We start from the raw sequence: 18,905 nt of genomic DNA, 5'->3' as shown, positions 1-18,905 counted from the left end.
TAACTTGGATCGGGCTGGAATACAATGTCGGCTACAATCCGTGGCGTCATGCGCACGCTTCATCATACCGCAACGTTTTCAACAAGAAACTTTGCGCGAAATTTAAAATTGCAATTTAGTAAACTAAAAAGGCCGTATTGGCATGTGTTGCAATGTTAATATTTCATCATTGATATATAAACTATCAGACTGCGTGGTCGCTAGTAGTGGCTTTCAGTAGGCCTTTAAAAAGGGCGTTCCTGCCTCTGCTCCCTCCCCCGAAGCCACTTTAATCCCCGTTAATCTCTTGTGCTTTATAGAAAGTCTGCAGCCATGGAGACACGCAGGGATCATTTCCCCTCACTTTGGCATCTAAACGGCACACATGTCAACATTTGTAAAGAACATGGTCACAGAACGTGGTAAGGCCCTTCATTTTCAGTGCAATGTGGCTTTGGAGCTGTCCTGCTGTGAAATGTTTGCATTCCAGTGTTCAAGTCAATGGTGTTACAAACCCGTCTCCATATGAGTTTGGAAATTGTGTTGGATGTAAATATAAACAGAATACAATGATTTGCAAATCCTTTTCAACCCATATTCAGTTGAATATGCTACAAAGACAACATGTTTGATGTTCAAACTGATAAACATTTTTTTTTTGTTGTTGCAAATAATCATTAACTTTAGAATTTGATGCCAGCAACACGTGACAAAGAAGTTGGGAAAGGTGGCAATAAATACTGATAAAGTTGAAGAATGCTCACCAAACACTTATTTGGAACATCCCACAGGTGTGCAGGCTAATTGGGAACAGGTGGGTGCCATGATTGGGTATAAAAGCAGCTTCCATGAAATGTTAAGTAATTCACAAACAAGGATGGAGTGAGGGTCACCACTTTGTAAGCAAATTGTCGCACAGTTTTAGAACAACATTTCTCAACAAGCTATTGCAAGGAATTTAGGGATTTTACCATCTACGGTCCGTAAAATCATCAAAAAGTTCAGAGAATCTGGAGAAATCCCTGCACGTAAGCGATGTAATTACGGACTTTTGATCCCTCAGGCAGTATTGCATCATAAACCGACAGTGTGTAAAGGATATCACCACATGGGCTCAGGAACACTTCATAAAACCACCGTCAGTAACTACAGTTGGTCGCTACATTTGTAAGTGCAAGTTAGAACTCTACTATGCAAAGTAAAACCCATTTATCAACAATATCCTGAAACGTCGCCGGCTCGGCTGGGCCCAAGCTCATCTAAGATGGACTGATGCAAAGTGGAATGGTGTTCTGTGGTCTGACGAGTCCACATTTCAAATTATATTTGGAAACAGAGGACGTGGTGTCCTCCAGAACAAAGAGGAAAATAACCATTCGGATTGCTATAGGCGCAAAGTTCAAAAGCCAGCATCTGTGATGGTATGGGGGTGTATTAGTGCCCAAGGCATGGGTAACTTACACATCTGTGAAGGCACCATTAATGCTGAAAGGTCCATGCAGGTTTTGGAGCAACATATGTTGTCATCCAACCAACGTTATCATGGACGCCCCTGCTTATTTCAGTAAGACAAGTGTTACAACAGCGTGGCTTCGTAAAAAAAGAGTGCGGGTACTTTCCTGGCCCGCATGCAGTCCAGACCTGTCTCCCATGGAAAATGTGTGGCGCATTATGAAGCGTAAAATACGACAGCAGAGACCCCGGACTGTTGAACGACTGAAGCTCTACATAAAACAAGAATGGGAAAGAATTCCATTTTCAAAGCTTCAACAATTAGTTTCCTCAGTTCCCAAATGTTTGTTGAGTGTTGTTAAAAGAAAAGGTGACGTAACACAGTAGTGAACATGCCCTTTCCCAATTACTTTGGCACAAGTAGCAGCCATGAAATTCTAAGTTAATTATTATTTGCAAAAAAAATCAAGTTTATGTGTTTGAACGTCAAATATGTTGTCTTTGAAGTGCTTTCAACTGGAAATGGGTTGAAAAGGATCGGCAAATAATTGTATTCCGTTTAAATTTACATTAAGCACAATTTCCCAACTAATATGAAAACGGGGTTTGGACACAAGGACTTGCCCACTAACAGGCAGCAAACATTTATTGTGAGAAATGAATGATCTTTATGTTGACTTTGATATTTATTTCCAGCAGCATGCTGCATCTGCAACAGCGCTTGCAGGAGCTAAAGTGCAGAGAGTGCGTGGCCCGCCACAACAACAAAGAGCTGCTACAGCAGTTTGACAAAGCTCAGGACACTCTGAGAGAGATGGTGGCTGCCACTGCTGCCATGAAAACTGTGCGGGTGGGTTTGACACATACAGTTGTGATCAAAAGTATTCAACCCCCACACAATTTTGGTGTTTTAGCAAGTTGGATATTTATTCCGTATTTTGATTATAGTCATATCAAATAAAGATGCATTAAATAGACAAAATGCAACTTGAATTACAACATTATATTTTGTAACATACCAAACAGTGTAATTTCTCTTAATATCTCCATCCATCCATCCATTTTCTACCGCTTATTCCCTTTTGGGGTCACGGGGGGCGCTGGCGCTTATCTGAGATACAATCGGGCGGATTGACAAAATTATTCAACCCATTGAAGATTATAACTCTCAAGAACAGAATTTGAATAAGGTCTTTTCAATCAGGTGTTGAAAACACCTGTAGATGTGATTAGAACCATAACGAGCAACAATTAAACTGATTGAAAAAGACTGTGACGCTCAGCTTCTTGTAGATGGTCAATGGTGTATTTGCAACATGGTGAAGTCCAGGGAGTGGTCAAAGTCAAGAGAGGAGGTCATTTCTCTTCATAAGAAAGGATATGGATATAAGAAAATAGCAAATACATTACACATTCCAAGAGACACAGTTGGGAGCATAATTTGCAAGTTTAAAGCTAAAGGCACAGTGGAAACACTACCTGGGCATGGTAGAAAGAGGATGCTGTGTGCAACTGCTGTCCGGTATATTAAGCGTACAGTGGTGAAAAACCCCCGGGTAACAGCTGAGGAACTACAACAGGACATTGCAGAGGGGGGAACGCAGGTTTCGTCCCAGACAATAAGGCGCGCACTACGAGATGAAGGCCTCCATGCCAGAACTCCCAGGCGCACCCCACTTCTGACTACCAGGCACAAGTAAAATAGACTCCAGTATGCCAAAAATCCTCTGGACAAACCCCAAAGGTTTTGGGAAACTGTTCTATGCAGTGATGAGACAAAAGTGGAACTCTTTGGGCCTATGAATCAACGTTATGTCTGGAGGAGAAAAAATGAAGCTTACAAAGAGAAGAACACCTGGCCTACTGTTAAGCATGGTGGGGGGGTCAATCATGCTCTGGGGCCGTTTCTTTGCCTCAGGTACCGGGAATCTCCAGCGCGTTCAAGGCATTATGTATTCTTTTTCCTAGCAGGATATATTAGGATATATTAGCTGCAAATGTCATGAAGTCAGTGAGGAAGCTGAGGCTTGGGAGACGTTGGACCTTCCAACAGGACAAGGATCCCAAGCATACCTCCAAATCAACATCAGAGTGGTTGCAGAAGAAGGGCTGGAAGACTCTGGAGTGGCCTTCACAGTCGCCAAACCTAAATCCTCTAGAAAAGCTGTGGTGGGACTAGAAGAAGGCAGTTGCAGCACGCAAGCCCAAGAATATGAATGAACTGGAGGCCTTTGCCCAAGAGGAATGGGCTAAAATACCTGTAGATGGTTGCAAGAAGCTTGTGTCCACTTATGTATCACCTTTGAAGGATGTCATTACTGCCAAAGGGTGTTCTACTAAGTACTAAAGATGCATGGAACTAGGGGGTTGAATCATTTTGTCAATAAGATATTAAGAAAAATGTCCTTTTTTGGTATTTTGTAAAACAGAGTTACAATTTAATGTGCATTTGTCTATTTGACACATCTTTATTTGATATGACTATCAACAAAATACCGAATAAATGTCCAACTTGCTAAAACACCAAAATTGTGTGGGGGTTGAATAAATTTGATCACAACTGTAGACACTTCACATTTGATGCTCACGTAACTGTTGGATGCTGCAGCTGGAGTACGAGCATCACTTGGAGGCCAGTGCTCCTTGTTGGCAGCAACAGAAGGAGGACACACAAGGTCATCACACCACGGCACAACAGAAGCATCTTCTCGCTGAGTCGGCACACCGTCCCGTACTCCCTGCATTTCTTCAACATGCCATTGCCCCTGTGTCGCACCCCCAGTGTGGGCCCGGGCTAAATGCAACAAGGTGGGCCTCTAATCCAGATAATGGGCCCTGGTCCTCAGTCGGGATGCCCTCAGGCTCTGATGGTCACCTGTGCATGGAGGACTCCCCAGCACACCATGCTGGAACATGCAGCTCTAGCAGTCATTCATCCCAGGAGCTGGATGCTCCCTCAGGTAAGAATAGTAAACACCCAAGCGCTCGCCTTTTTTGTGTAATATGTATTGGTTGCACAGTGCGTTCAGCCAGTGAGCATGCAGAACATGTCGGCAGCACAGTATCAAGACCAGCGAGGACAAAGAAGAAAGGAAGCACCTTCGCAGAGAACAGATGCAGCTCTCAGGGGTACGCCTTCATTTTGAAGACTTGCCGTCATATTTATCTTTTTAAAAACACCTTTTGTTCATGGTGATTAAACTACAACTGTAAGTCATTTACATGCCACACATGCGCTAATTAACCTCAATCAAGAGTATTTTGTAGACACCAGGTGAATGCTAAGTAACCGCCAGTGTCTTTAAGTAGTGAAGGACCACAAATATTTGGAATTAGGCAACCTCCTAATGTACAAACCCCATTTCCATTTAAGTTGGGAAATGGTGTTAGATGTAAATATAAACCCAATACAATGATTTGCAAATCCTTTTCAACCCATATTCGGTTGGCTGCGCTACAAAGACAAGATATTTGATGTTCAAACTCATAAGCTTTATTTTTTTTTGCAAATATTAATTAACTTAGAATTTCATGGCTGCAACACGTGCCAAAGTAGTTGGGAAAGGGCATGTTCACCACTGTGTTACATCACCTTTTCTTTTAACAACACTCAATAAACGTTTGGGAACTGAGGAAACTAATTGTTGAAGCTTTGAAAGTGGAATTCTTTCCCATTCTTGTTTTATGTAGAGCTTCAGTCGTTTAACAGTCTGGGGTCTCCGCTGTCGTATTTTACGCTTCATAATGCGCCACACATTTTCCTTGGGAGACAGGTCTGGACTGCAGGCAGGCCAGGAAAGTACCCGCACTCTTTTACTACGAAGCCACACTGTTGTAACATGTGGCTTGGCATTGTCTTGCTGAAATAAGCACGGGCGTCCATGAAAAAGACAGCGCTTAGATGGCAGCATATGTTGTTCCAAAACCTGTATGTACCTTTCAGCATTAATGGTGCCTTCACAGATGTGTAAGTTACCCATGCCTTTGGCACTAATGCACCCCCATACCATCACAGATGCTGGCTTTTGAATTTTGCGTCGTTAACAGTCTGGATGGTTCGCTTCCCCTTTGGTCCGGATGACACAATGTCGAATATTTCCAAAAACAATTTGAAATGTGGACTCGTCAGACCACAGAACACTTTGCCACTTTGCATCAGTCCATCTTAGATATCTCGGGCCCAGAGAAGCCGGCGGCGTTTCTGGATGTTGTTGATAAATGGCTTTTGATTTGCATAGTAGACTTTGACTTTCACTTACGGATGTAGCGACCAACTGTATTTAGTGACAGTGGTTTTCTGATGTGTTCCTGAGCCCATGTGGTGATATCCTTTATAGATTGATGTCAGTTTTTGATACAGTGCTGTTCGAGGGATTGAAGGTCACGGTCATTCAATGTTGGTTTCTAGCCATGCCGCTTACATGGAGTGATTTCTCCAGATTTTCTGGACCGTAGATGTTCAAATCCCTAAATTTCTTGGACTTTAAGAAACATTCTTAAACTGTTTAACTATGTGCTCACACAGTTGTGGACAAAGGGGTGTATCTCACCCCATCCTTTCTTGTGAAAGACTGAGCATTTTTTGGGAAGCTGTTTTTATACCCAATCATGTCACCCACCTGTTCCCAATTAGCCTGCACACCTGTGGGATGTTCCAAATAAGTGTTTGGTGGGCATTCTTCAACTTTATCAGTATTTATTGCCACCTTTCCAACTTCTTTGTCACGTGTTGCTGGCATCAAATTTTAAAGTTAATGATTATTTGCAAAAAAAAAATAATATCAATTTGTACAACAAATATGTTGTCTTTGTAGCATATTCAACTGAATACAGGTTGAAAAGGATTTGCAAATAATTGTATTCCATTTGTATTCACATAGGATAGGATAGGTCTTTATTGTCATTGCACAAGTTTGTTTTCAAAACAAACCTGTTCAAAATTAGACAGTGTACAGGGTTACAGAACAGGAATGCTGATGGGTCGCCATAAGGCGCCCCGTAAACGCTGGGGAAAGATGAGGGAAAAAAAACAATCTAGACTAGGCTCCTAAGGGGGCCCAGTCTGGAGTGGGGAAAAAACCTCCATAGCAAAGCACTGACACATATTACAACATACATCTCGAGATATCTAGCAACAGAAGGAAGGGAGCGCGGGGTCATGGTGGTAGGTCGCAGCTCTCAGGCGCTGACTATCCATTCCTCACCCCTATGGGATTTGCGTCGAGGGCGTTGGGTTGGGGTTGTGGGGTTTGTATATGTGGCGTATATTTTTGTGGATGTGTGTGTGTTGAAACCCCTAGTGTGTCTCTGTTCCGCGGCCTTGATGTATTGTGCAGTCGCTAGTTCAAAGTCAACAACAACAAGTGTGTGTCCATGAGACAAGAAGGGAGTTTGTTGTGCCTTCGGTGCACTGTCCTTCAGGAGAGTCTCGAAGCCAGGGAAACAATCCAAGTTAGAATGTTTTGTATGCGGGTGAAAATAAAATTTGCTTTTCACTCTAAATTGTCTATGACTGGTCCTCAAAAACTGCGGGGTAGACAGTCCCATGTGATCCACAGTTCTTCCCGCATCCCCCAATTATTTGTGGCAGCTTTGAAGTCTGCCAGCAACTTCCAATTTATCGACAAACCAGAGCAACGCTTACTCCAATCAGCAGATGTCCTGTTGTCATAATTCCGAGTAGGTGGATATCTTCACGTCCTCGACAGAAAAGAGTCGCCAGGCACGCGGCACTCCTTCTTCTCCCAAGAGTCCGTCGTATGTCCAGCAACAACCGCTTCGTCACGACAGCAGGTTCCCCCAAACCCAAGATCTTGTCAATTTCATTGGGGCCAGTGAAATAGTTCCAATGTGATTTGGAGAGCAGTGCAAAAAGAGGCAACAAGAAAGTTAAGACGAGACAAAAAAGCAAGCATGAGAGATAAGGGAGAGGAAAGGTGAGCGTCCACCCTCGAGGAGTGCCAGAGAGAATCTAATAGAATTTCCCAACTCATATGGAAACGGGCTTAGTGCAATATTTTCATAGCTTCTACTTGTCTCAGGTCATCCAGGAGGTCCTCAGCTGCAGTGTCTGGAGGACAATCTTCATCGCGCAAAGGCAGCACCGATACAATCAGAAGAAATGTCCTGGGACTTGCGCTTGGATCTCCAAAGATGAAGAACAAGGGAAATGACCAAAAGAGTCCGACAAGTTCTTCTCTCAGGAAATCTCCGGGTGAGGATGCAGGGAGTGGGAGTCCTTTCAACCAATCAGAAAGCAGAGAGCATCCAGAGTGGGGCAGTGGAAGCAACAAGGCTGTGGGAAGCAAGGACCGCGAAGAAGAACTGGACAGTGGTGAGGATGAAGAGACGTCACAAGGGGATGAGAGCGAGGAGGATGGTGAGGACCTTTCAGACGAGGTCAACGAGAAGGATCCAGTTTCTTTGCAGGAAGAGGAAGACAACGTAGACGATACTGATGAAGAGGAGGAGAGGGAGGACGACGTAGACGAGACTGATGAAGAGGAGGAGCAGAGGGAGGACGATGTAGAAGAGACTGATGAAGAGGAGAGGGAGGACGAGGTAGAAGAGACTGATGAAGAAGAGAGAGAGGACAATGTAGAAGAGACTGAAGAGCCAACAAGTGAAGAGGAGAGCGACTCAGATGACAGCATCATCGCACCTTTGCAGAAAAGGTAAGACAATGGTTGTCCTCTCACCTTAAAAAAGTCAACACAGGATCTTCTTTCAGAGCTGAGATCCCCCAAGAAGCTTCTGATGGCAGGGAGGAGAGCACAAGGAGGTCTGATGAAGATTCCTCTGATGTTTTTGACGACAAGATAGAAAACCTCCTTGCTCCTCAGACACAGAAAATCCAGTAAGTCATTTTGTTCATTCTGTGTCTTCTGTACTAACTCACTTTTGATCTCCAGAGAAAAGGACGAAAAAGCAGAAGAGGAACACAAAGGTATAACACAGAAACAAATGTATTTATTTTGGTTGTCGATTCATGTTTTGTTTATCTTCCAGAAACTTGCAATGTGAAGATTTCCCCAGCAGAAACACACCGGCTGAGTGACTCTGATGACTTTGACCAGTTTTATGACTGACCTACCTCCGAGGAGAAGCAGAAGAGATGATGACAGCAGTAGCAGTGGTCAAGGTCATGTACAGCAAGAGATGATGGCATCAGAAGCAGTGGTCAAGGTCATATCCAGCAAGAGATGATGACATTAGAAGCAGTGGTCAAAGTCATGTCCGGCAAGAGATGATGACATTAGAAGCAGTGGTCAAGGTCATGTCCAGCAAGAGATGATGACATTAGAAGCAGTGGTCAAGGTCATGTCCAGCAAGAGATGTGCTTCTCCAACAAATACAGCCTTGAAGACAGCAAAACCTCAAACCCACAAATGATACTGTATAGTACATTATACTGTATAGTACATTATACTGCTATATATATATAGTATGGCCTTCAAAGCAGTGCTTTTAACACAACTTGCTTTGAAAAGTCATTTATGATGCCATGAATGTAGAAGAAGAATAAGCTATTTCATCAAAGTACATCATTGCCATCCATACAACAAAATTGGGCATGTAAAAAAGTGCCAAGTAAAAGGTTAGTAAGCACTTCTTTCATCCGTTAAAAGAAAGCAAAGAAACGTTCTTACTCACTGGATTAAAGTCCACACGGTCCTCTGAATTGTGTTTATGTGTCAAAATCCTTTAGATGTCCGGTTGGCTACATTGTGGTCTTCTACTAGCACACACACTAGCTGTACATCTACACCTGCTTTATACAATATGTCTATGAACATGTGTTGATTATTATTGTTCTTATTACAATATCCACACCTGCTTTATACAATATGTCTATGAACATGTGTTGATTATTATTATTATTACAATATCCACACCTGCTTTATACAATATGTCTATGAACATGTGTTGACTATTATGTTGCAGCTAAAGAGTACATCAAACACAAGATTGTAGATTTATTGCTGCTGTGTAAGAACATTCTACAATCACACCAGCTGCTGTATTTGGTAGGAAAATCAACAAAGTAATTGCAGCATATTTAATATCAGTTTGCAAAGTGTTCTTGTCAGGTCAAACCTTCACCACCTGAGCTGCCAAACACGGACTGACTCGCTTCTTGTCGGCCGAGGCTGAGGTGCGTTTGACCATCAGCCTGCCGTAAGTCCCGCCCACTTGGCCTTTGGTCAGGCGTCCAGGATTGATGCACACGCAGCCAAGCACGTCCTGCAGAGGTGACATTTGAAGGTGATTGTGGACTAATGAGAGTCTGGTTGTTGTGTGGTGATTGTATATAATTGTTGTGTACCTTAAAGTAGTAGATGATTGTGTATAAATGAGAGTAGGGTTGTTGTGTACCTTAAAGTAGTAGATGATTGTGTATAAATGAGAGTAGGGTTGTTGTGTACCTTAAAGTAGTAAGGTGATTGTGTACAAATGAGAGTATGGTTATTGTGTACCTTAAAAGTAGTAAGGTGATTGTGTATAAATGAGAGTATGATTGTTGTGTACCTTAAAGTAGTAGATGATTGTGTATAAATGAGAGTCTGGTTGTTGTGTACCTTAAAGTAGTAAGGTGATTGTGTAAAATTGTTGTGTACCTTAACAAAGTAGTAAGGTGATTGTGTATAAATGAGAGTATGATTGTTGTGTACCTTAAAGTAGTAGATGATTGTGTATAAATGAGAGTCTGGTTGTTGTGTACCTTAAAGTAGTAAGGTGATTGTGTAAAATTGTTGTGTACCTTAACAAAGTAGTAAGGTGATTGTGTATAAATGAAAGTATGGTTGTTGTGTACCTTAACAAATTATATAAATGAGAGTCTGGTTGTTGTGTACCTTAAAGTAGTAAGGTGATTTTGTATAATTGTTGTGTACTTGTTGTGTACCTTAAAGTAGTAAGGTGATTTTGTATAATTGTTGTGTACCTTAAAGTAGTAGATGATTGTGTATAAATGAGAGTCTGGTTGTTGTGTACCTTAAAGTAATAAGGTGATTGTGTATAAATGAGAGTATGGTTGTTGTGTAATTTAACAAATTATATAAATGAGAGTAGGGTTGTTGTGTACCTTAACAAAGTAGTAAGGTGATTGTCTATAAATGAGAGTATGGTTGTTGTGTACCTTAAAGTAGTAAGGTGATTGTGTATAAATTAGAGTATGGTTATTGTGTACCTTAAAAGTAGTAAGGTGATTGTGTACAAATGAGAGTATGGTTGTTGTGTACCTTAACAAAGTCGTAAGGTGATTGCGTATAATTGTTGTGTACCTTAACAAAGTAGTAGATGATTGTGTATAAATGAGAGTCTGGTTTTTGTGTACCTTAAAGTAGTAAAGTGATTGTGTATAAATGAGAGTATAGTTGTTGTGTACCTTAACAAATTATATAAATGAGAGTAGGGTTGTTGTGTACCTTAACAAAGTAGTAAGGTGATTGTGTATAAATGAGAGTATGGTTGTTGTGTACCTTAAAGTAGTAAGGTGATTGTGTATAAATTAGAGTATGGTTATTGTGTACCTTAAAAGTAGTAAGGTGATTGTGTATAAATGAGAGTATGGTTGTTGTGTACCTTAACAAAGTTGTAAGGTGATTGTGTATAACTGAGAGTATGGTTGTTGTGTAACTTAAATTATATACATGAGAGTCTGGTTGTTGTGTACCTTAACAAAGTCGTAAGGTGATTGTGTATAATTGTTGTGTACCTTAACAAAGTAGTAAGGTGATTGTGTATAAATGAAAGTATGGTTGTTGTGTACCTTAACAAATTATATAAATGAGAGTCTGGTTGTTGTGTACCTTAAAGTAGTAAGGTGATTGTGTATAAATGAGAGTATGGTTATTGTGTACCTTAAAGTAGTAAGGTGATTGTGTATAAATGAGAGTCTGGTTTTTGTGTACCTTAAAGTAGTAAGGTGATTGTGTATAAATGAGAGTATGGTTATTGTGTACCTTAAAAGTAGTAAGGTGATTGTGTATAAATGAGAGTATGGTTGTTGTGTAACTTAAATTATATACATGAGAGTCTGGTTGTTGTGTACCTTAACAAAGTCGTAAGGTGATTGTGTATAATTGTTGTGTACCTTAAAGTAGTAGATGATTGTGTATAAATGAGAGTCTGGTTGTTCTGTACGTTAAAGTAGTAAGGTGATTGTGTATAAATTAGACTATGGTTATTGTGTACCTTAAAAGTAGTAAGGTGATTGTGTATAATTGAGAGTATGGTTGTTGTGTACCTTAACAAAGTAGTAAGGTGATTGTGTATTATTGAGTATGGTTGTTGTGTACCTTAACAAATTATATAAATGAGAGTCTGGTTTTTATGTACCTTAACAAAGTAGTAAGGGGATTGTGTATAATTGTTGTGTACCTTAAAGTAGTAGATGATTGTGTATAAATGAGAGTCTGGTTGTTGTGCACCTTAACAAAGTAGTAAGGTGATTGTGTATAATTGTTGTGTACCTTAAAGTAGTGATAGTGTATATGTGAGAGTCTGGTTGTTGTGTACCTTAAAAGTAATAAGGTGATTGTGTATAAATGAGAGTCTGGTTGTTATGTACCTTAACAAAGTAGCGCATCTCAGAGGGAATAACGAGGACGTCCGGTGTGAGCGGCATTAGTCCGAAGCTCTGGAACTTCTCATAGTCCATGTTGAGCTCCTCAGCGGGTGGGTAGAGTGGGTAGTAACTGAGCAGCACCAACACAAATGCTGCTGTTACAAAGACGTGAGTACTGCCAATAAATGTGCATTACCTCCTCTGGGTCAGCATGTGCTTCACAATGCGAGAGAAGCGGTCCGATCCAGTGCCGCTGCAACACAACCATCCATTAGCACACATTGATATCACAGGTTAAAGCTGTGATAACTCCTCAGTTCTACATCATTCTACACCACATCTAGTTTGTGGGCAGGCTTGTTAGGCATGACATCTATTAATTTCATTCTTTCCTAGGTTTCACCTCCAATTAGGGATGACATTTTTGGCCTCAGACCCGATCCCGAGTCCTGAGCACATATTTGCCAATAGATTATAGAACTAAAAAGGATTTGTAGCAAGCAACTAAAGTAAACAATAACACATTGTTATGAAACCTATAAAACATTGAATTTGCTAGTATTGCTGTAAATGAGATGATTATATTTGTGGTAATTCCTGATAAATACTTTCTTTATTTTTTTAACAAAATAATGTGGCTACTGCATCATAACTAAACAAAACCTATTGGCTCCTTTTTAAATTCTTTGTGTTTCACCCTTATAGCCTCCCTAGATGCAGAAACTTACTCCCTGAGGTTGTCAACAACAAAAACAGCAAAAATAGTTTGCAATAATAAGAAAAAGAAGGACAGAAAACAACCTAATCACTTTGGTATCGTTTATACACCGATACTCCACTAGGTATGGACATCTGGATCCATCACTCTACATTTAATGGAACCTCAGAACTACATTGATTGACTTTGATCACATCAGTGTGTGGATGCAAATCAAGTTCATCAGCGAACCTCAGACAAAAGTGATATCATAGTCTGTGGTCCTCAGAGGCAAAGAGAAACCAGTATTAGTCACCTTCAGACCCTTTCCCTGAAACCTAATAGTCAGGCTAGAAATCTACAGGTCATAATAAACTAGAAATCATTCTATAGGTCGCAATAAACAAGTATTAGTCACCTTCAGACCTTCTCCCTGAAACCTAATAGTCAGGTTGAAATCTACAGGTCATAGTGGACTCAGACTTGAATTTTAACAGCCAAATGAAGTCAACAACCTCAGCAGATGTTTACCACCTGAAAACATCTGCGGTAAATCTGGAATGCTGCTGCTCGAGTCCTGACTAGAACCCGGAAATATGACCACATTAGTCCAGTGCTTAGGTCACTGTTGCTCCGAGAATAGACTTTAAAACTTGTGTACAAGTCTTTTCATGTTTGAGACATGTGAACCCTCTTGCTCTCCTGCTGGAGTCCAGAGTCAGGACCAAACATGCTGAGGCTGCGTTTCACGTTTATGCTCCTTTAATCTGGAATAGTCTTCCAAAAGATGTGAAAGGCCTCAAATCAGAAAACACTTTTATTTTCATCCATCCATTTCCTACCACTTGCCCCGTTTGGGGTCACAGGGGGTGCTGGAGCCTATCCCAGCTGCATTTGGGCGGAAGGCGGTGTACACCCTGGACAAGTCACCACTTCATCACAAAGCCAATGCAACATTCACACACTAATAGTGCATATGAAAACGGAAAGTGTTTCATCTACACCAGGGGTCTCAAACTCAATTTACCTGGGGGCCGCTGGATGCAGAAACTGGGTGAGGCTGGGCCGCAAAAAAAGATTTCTTAAAAAAATCTAACATGCACTTTTTAATTAATTCCCCTTCTTTGAATGGCTTTCCCGCCCTAGCAACATACTTGCCAACTCTCGCGATCTTTCTGGGAAACACCCGAACATCAGTGTCCCTCCCGAAAAACTCCCAGGGCAATCATTCTCCCGGTTTTCACCCTTACAACAATATTAAGGGCGTGCCGTGATGGCACCACCTGTAGCGTCTTCTACAACCTGCCGTCTCGTCTGCTTTTCCACCATACAAACAGTGTCCCGGCCCAGTCACATATCGTATGAGGCTTCTGCAGACCCACGGAATTGACTGCAAAATAAACTTGATCAACAGCCATACAGGTCATACTGAGGGTGGCCGAATCAACAACTTTATCACTGTTACAAATATGCGCCACACTGTGAACCCACACCAAACCAGATTGACAAACACATTTTGGAAGGACATCCGCACTGTAACAAAACAAACACAACAGAACAAATACCCAGAATCCAATGCAGCCCTAACAATTACGGGGTACAATAGGGGGTGGGTTGGGGGGGCTGGGTGTATATTGTGGCCCGGAAGAGTTAGGACTGCATGGAATTCTGGGTATTTGTTCTGTTGTGTTTATGTTGTGAAGTGAAGTGAAATTAAGTTTATATAGCGCTTTTTCCTCAAGTGACTCAAAGCGCTTTACATAGTGAGACCCAATATCTAAGTTACATTTAAACCAGTGTTGGTGGCACTGGGAGCAGGTGGGTAAAGTGTTTTGCCCAAGGACACAACGGCATTGACTAGGATGTCAGAAGCGGGAATCGAACCTGCAACCCTCAAATTCCTGGCACGGCCGCTCTACCAACAGAGCTATACCGCCCCTATAACGTTGTGTTAAGGTGCAGATGGTCTCCCAAAATGTGTTTATCATTCTTGTTTGGTGTGGGTTCACAGTCCATCCATCCATCCATTCTCTACCGCTTAGTGTGGCGCATATTTGTAACAGTGTTAAAGTTGTTTATACGGCCACCCTCAGTGTGACCTGTGTGGCTGTTGATCGAGTATGTCTTGCAGTCGCTTACTGCGTCTACAGAAGTCAAATACAATATTAGGTTGGGTTGGCACTGAAACTTGGGAGTCTCATGGAAAAAACGAGGGTATACAAGTATGACACCGTAAAGCGCCATTCATATAAAACTCGCGGGACGCACCAACATTACATTTTCACATCCAGGTGCGGGCTGCAAAATAACGTCTGTTTGAGACCTATGATCTACATTCTTTCATGATGATTATTATATTCAATGTTTTCAAACTTGAAAGATGATGATTTAATTGTTGCCTTCTTGTCTTTTTCTGTAAAGCACTTTCAACGAATAACTAGTGCTCTTGAAATTAACTTCTTCTAAGTCCCTGCTCAGTGTGGTCATCAGCAACTCTGCTGAAAAGAGGCAAATATCTTCTAAAACTTCTAAAAGTGACAAACCTGTTCTCTTGGACCACTCTCCATTTAGTTGCGGTCAGGTTTTTTGTAAGAAAAATGAATAAAAACAAAGCGGTGACATATAGCAGCTTTAAAAACAATAGTGAAAAGTGTCCATGGATAATTGTCATCAGTTTCATTCAGCCAACTTCTCTCATGCTGTCTCTGCCCTAAACAAGTGTGTGGCCATGAGACTAGAGTCCTCACCAGCTGATCTCCTCAGACCCCATGTGGAAGAGGATGTCAGTGGAGGTCACGCCAAAGGTCACGTTGTCAATGAGTAAGGTGCAGGGGTCTGGCACCAGGGTCACGCGCTGTGGGGTTGAAGCATGTTAAGGTCATAAGATGAGGGTCCTTACACAGAAGTGTGTCTTACTGGGTTCTTGCTGAGGCTGGGGAGGGTGAAGGGAGGCTGTGGGTAGATGTAGTGATGGTGGACGTCTCTCTGGGAAGGAACAAATACCAGGCTACAGCCAACCCTGCAAGAGCACAATTTGCATCAACAACTCCTTTACGATCACGCCCTTATTTTTACTTCCAGCACACAAATACACTCTGAAAAGATCCTATATCAGTCATCATATTTACAAAAACAATCTTCATTTGAAGTTTGAGATAGGAAATGTTGCCACTTGCTGGCTGTGAGAACAAATAATATTACTTAGGGGCTGTGATTGCTGCGTGCTTTACTTTTCATTGCTCAAACACTCACATTGTTTGCAAGCTGTCAGGCTTGTCCCTGACAGTTTGGCTATTTTTTAGTTTTTCCTCTGCTTTTCTTTGTTTCCTGTCAGCGCTCTTATTTCATCCATTTCCTGTTTGAAGCCCTGAGTGCTGTGTATCCCCAGGTGTGGCTGATTGGCACCTGGCCACACCTGGTGTCAATCAGCCAGGTACTATTTAAAGGCCTACTGAAATGAGATTTTCTTACTTAAACGGGGATAGCAGGTCCAGTCTATGTGTCATACTTGATCATTTCGCAATATTGCCATATTTTTGCTGAAAGGATTTAGTAGAGAACATCCACGATAAAGTTCGCAACTTTCGGTGCTAAGACAAAAGCCCTGCCTCTACCGGAAGTAGCAAAAGATGACGTCAAATGTTGATGGCTCCTCACATATTCACATTGTTTTTAATGGGAGTCTCCAACAAAAAGTACTATTCGAACCGAAAAAACGACAATTTCCCCATTAATTTGAGCGAGGATGAAAGATTTGTTTTTGAGGATATTGATAGCGACGGACTAGAAAAAAAACAAAAAACAAAAGCGAGTTAAAAAAAAAACAAAAAGGCGATTGCTTTGGGACGGATTCCGATGTTTTTAAACACATTTACTAGGATAATTCTGGGAAATCCCTTATCTTTCTATTCTGTTGCTAGTGTTTTAGTGAGTTTAATATTACCTGATAGTCGGAAGGGTGTGTCCACAGGTGTCTTGACGCACAGTCAAGACACGTCGACGGCAGCTGCATGGGCGGCACAAGCTCAGCTTTTCTCCGGTAAGAAGCGACTTTTAAACCACAATTTTCTCACTGAAACCTGCTGGTTGACATTTGGTCTGGATTCATGTTCGCTTGACCGCGCTCTGATCCATAGTAAATTTTCACCTCCGGGAATTTTAAACAAGGAATCACCGTGTGTTTGTGTGGCTAAAGGCTAAAGCTTTCCAACTCCATCTTTCTACTGTGACTTCTCCAATATTAATTGAACAAATTGCAAAAGATTCAGCAACACAAATGTCCTAAATACTGTATAATTATGCTGTCAAAGCAGACGACATTTAGCTGTGTGTGTGTGTGTGTGTGTGTAGCGCTCATACTTCCTAAAGACGTGTGACGTCTTGCGTACACGTCATCATTCAGTGTTTCCCACAGGTCAGGCATCTATTTGTGGTGGTGCGGTCGGGCGGCGGGGGCTGCGGGGGTGCTCTGTCAGTGGCGGCGGAGATGACCAAGAAGAACGCGGAGTTGGAATATAATTACATTGGCTGAGTTACAATGCATAGTAGGCTACCGCCACCTACTGCACCGGCGTTGTAACTACAAGCTCCATTCACAGACAGAGTCCCATTGCTTTTATGAGCGGTCGAGCGAGTCAAAAGCCGAAAAAGACAACATTTTCAAGACGAAACTCCCGGGAAATTTAAAATTGTAATTTAGTAAACTAAAGAGGCCGTATTGGCAAGTGTTGAAATGTTAATATTTCATCATTGATATATAAACTATCAGACTGCGTGGTCGGTAGTAGTGGCTTTCAGTAGGCCTCTCAAGCTGCCTTCCCCTCCAGTCAGTGCTGGATTATTGTCACCACTACCTGTCAATGTCATTAAGACTTATCTTTGTAGCTGTGTCTACTTCTCTTCACTCTGCTCATGTCATAGTTCCTTCATGTTACTGTAAGTGTTTTTGTTTCTAGTCCACAGTTAGCCTTTGTGCTAGTTTTTGTTCATTGCAAAGTTTGTTCTCCGCCTTGTGCGCGCCTTTTGTTTGTTCTTGTTTTAGTGTTAAATTAAATCATGTTTACCTGCACTATGCCTGCCACCTTCTCTGCATCTTGGGGTTCGCCAACAACATAATAATAATAATAATAATAATAATAATAATGGATTAGATTTATATCGCGCTTTTCTATTGTTGGATACTCAAAGCGCTCACAGAGAAGTGGGAACCCATCATTCATTCACACCTGGTGGTGGTAAGCTACATCTGTAGCCACAGCTGCCCTGGGGTAGACTGACGGAAGGGTGGCTGCCAGTTTGCGCCTACGGCCCCTCCGACCACCACCAATCATTCATTCACCAGTGTGAGCGGCAACGGGGGCAAGGGTGAAGTGTCCTGCCCAAAGACACAACGGCAGCGATTTGGATGTTAATAGGTGGGAAGCGAACCTGCAACCCTCAGGTTTCTGGCACGGCCGCTCAACCCACTACGCCATGCCGCCCCATACATGTGACACAAGCGTGTATTATCCGGCAAACAATGACATCTTCTGAATGATTGTCACACACACTATGTGTGGTCAAATTATTCTCTGCATTTGACCCATCACCCTTGATCACCCCCTGGGAGGTGAGGGGAGCAGTGAGCAGCAGCAGTTGCCGCGCCCGGGAATCATTTTGGTGATTTAACCCCCAATTCCAAGCCTTGATACTGAGTGCCAAGCAGGGAGGTAATGGCTCCCGTTTTTATAGTCTTTGGTATGACTCGGCCGGGGTTTAAACTCACAACCTACCCATATCAGGGCGGACACTCTAAACACAACACAGTGTTTTTCAACATTTTGAGCCAAGGCAAATTTTTTTCATTGAAAAAATACGGAGAAATGTTAAAAACTTAAACTCCACAAGGTTGTCTTTTTTTTTTAAAAGTTTGTTGTTTTCCTGTGTGTAGTGCTTTAGTTCCTGTCTTGCGCTGGTATTTTGGCGGTCCTTCCTGTTTTGTTGGTGTTATCCCGTAGCAGCTTCACGTCTTCCTTGGAGTGCTATTGCCAGACCTGCTTTGTATTGGCAACCAAGACTATTTCTTTGTGGGGACATTATTGATTGTCATGTCATGTACGGACACACGCTGTAAGTCTTTGCTTTCGTCCAGCATTCTGTTTTTGTTTACATTGTAGCAAGTTCGGTTTTACTTAGGTTTTGCATAGCCATCCCTACGCTTCAATGCAT

The 18,905-nt window shown here is 41.9% G+C and overlaps 2 protein-coding genes across 7 annotated transcripts in view; one reads left to right on the top strand and one right to left on the bottom strand.

The window, feature by feature from the left end:
• The first annotated feature begins 301 nt into the window (after positions 1-301).
• On the top strand, positions 302-9,118 carry LOC133552722 (dentin sialophosphoprotein-like). Of its 2 annotated transcripts, none has more exons than XM_061900135.1 (8): positions 302-401; positions 2,128-2,281; positions 4,040-4,391; positions 4,452-4,560; positions 7,473-8,105; positions 8,162-8,287; positions 8,343-8,377; positions 8,440-9,118. In XM_061900135.1, exons 1-8 carry the CDS (start codon positions 313-315, stop codon positions 8,517-8,519), a joined length of 1,578 nt encoding a protein of 525 aa, XP_061756119.1. In that variant the 5' UTR covers positions 302-312; the 3' UTR covers positions 8,520-9,118. The 2 variants fall into 2 exon arrangements, with proteins under 2 accessions (XP_061756119.1, XP_061756120.1); XM_061900136.1 differs by having other exon boundaries at positions 306-401; positions 2,131-2,281.
• Positions 9,119-9,394: 276 nt separating this feature from the next.
• Positions 9,395-18,905, bottom strand: part of pola2 (polymerase (DNA directed), alpha 2) — a 35,092-nt gene continuing 25,581 nt past the window's right edge. For all 5 annotated transcript variants that reach the window (XM_061900134.1, XM_061900131.1, XM_061900132.1 and 2 more), the window contains 5 exons: positions 15,615-15,717; positions 15,446-15,552; positions 12,198-12,254; positions 12,005-12,131; positions 9,395-9,675 (listed from right to left, as the gene is read on the bottom strand). In XM_061900134.1, coding sequence (XP_061756118.1) covers positions 9,523-9,675; positions 12,005-12,131; positions 12,198-12,254; positions 15,446-15,552; positions 15,615-15,717 — 547 coding nt within the window. In that variant the 3' untranslated portion in view covers positions 9,395-9,522. The remainder of the gene's footprint in view (positions 9,676-12,004; positions 12,132-12,197; positions 12,255-15,445; positions 15,553-15,614; positions 15,718-18,905) is intronic.

The sequence above is a fragment of the Nerophis ophidion genome, linkage group LG05 (genome assembly GCF_033978795.1).
Source record: "Nerophis ophidion isolate RoL-2023_Sa linkage group LG05, RoL_Noph_v1.0, whole genome shotgun sequence".
In the NCBI taxonomy this organism is placed as follows: Eukaryota; Metazoa; Chordata; class Actinopteri; order Syngnathiformes; family Syngnathidae; genus Nerophis; species Nerophis ophidion.
This window is presented reverse-complemented; position numbering and strand designations above follow the sequence as displayed.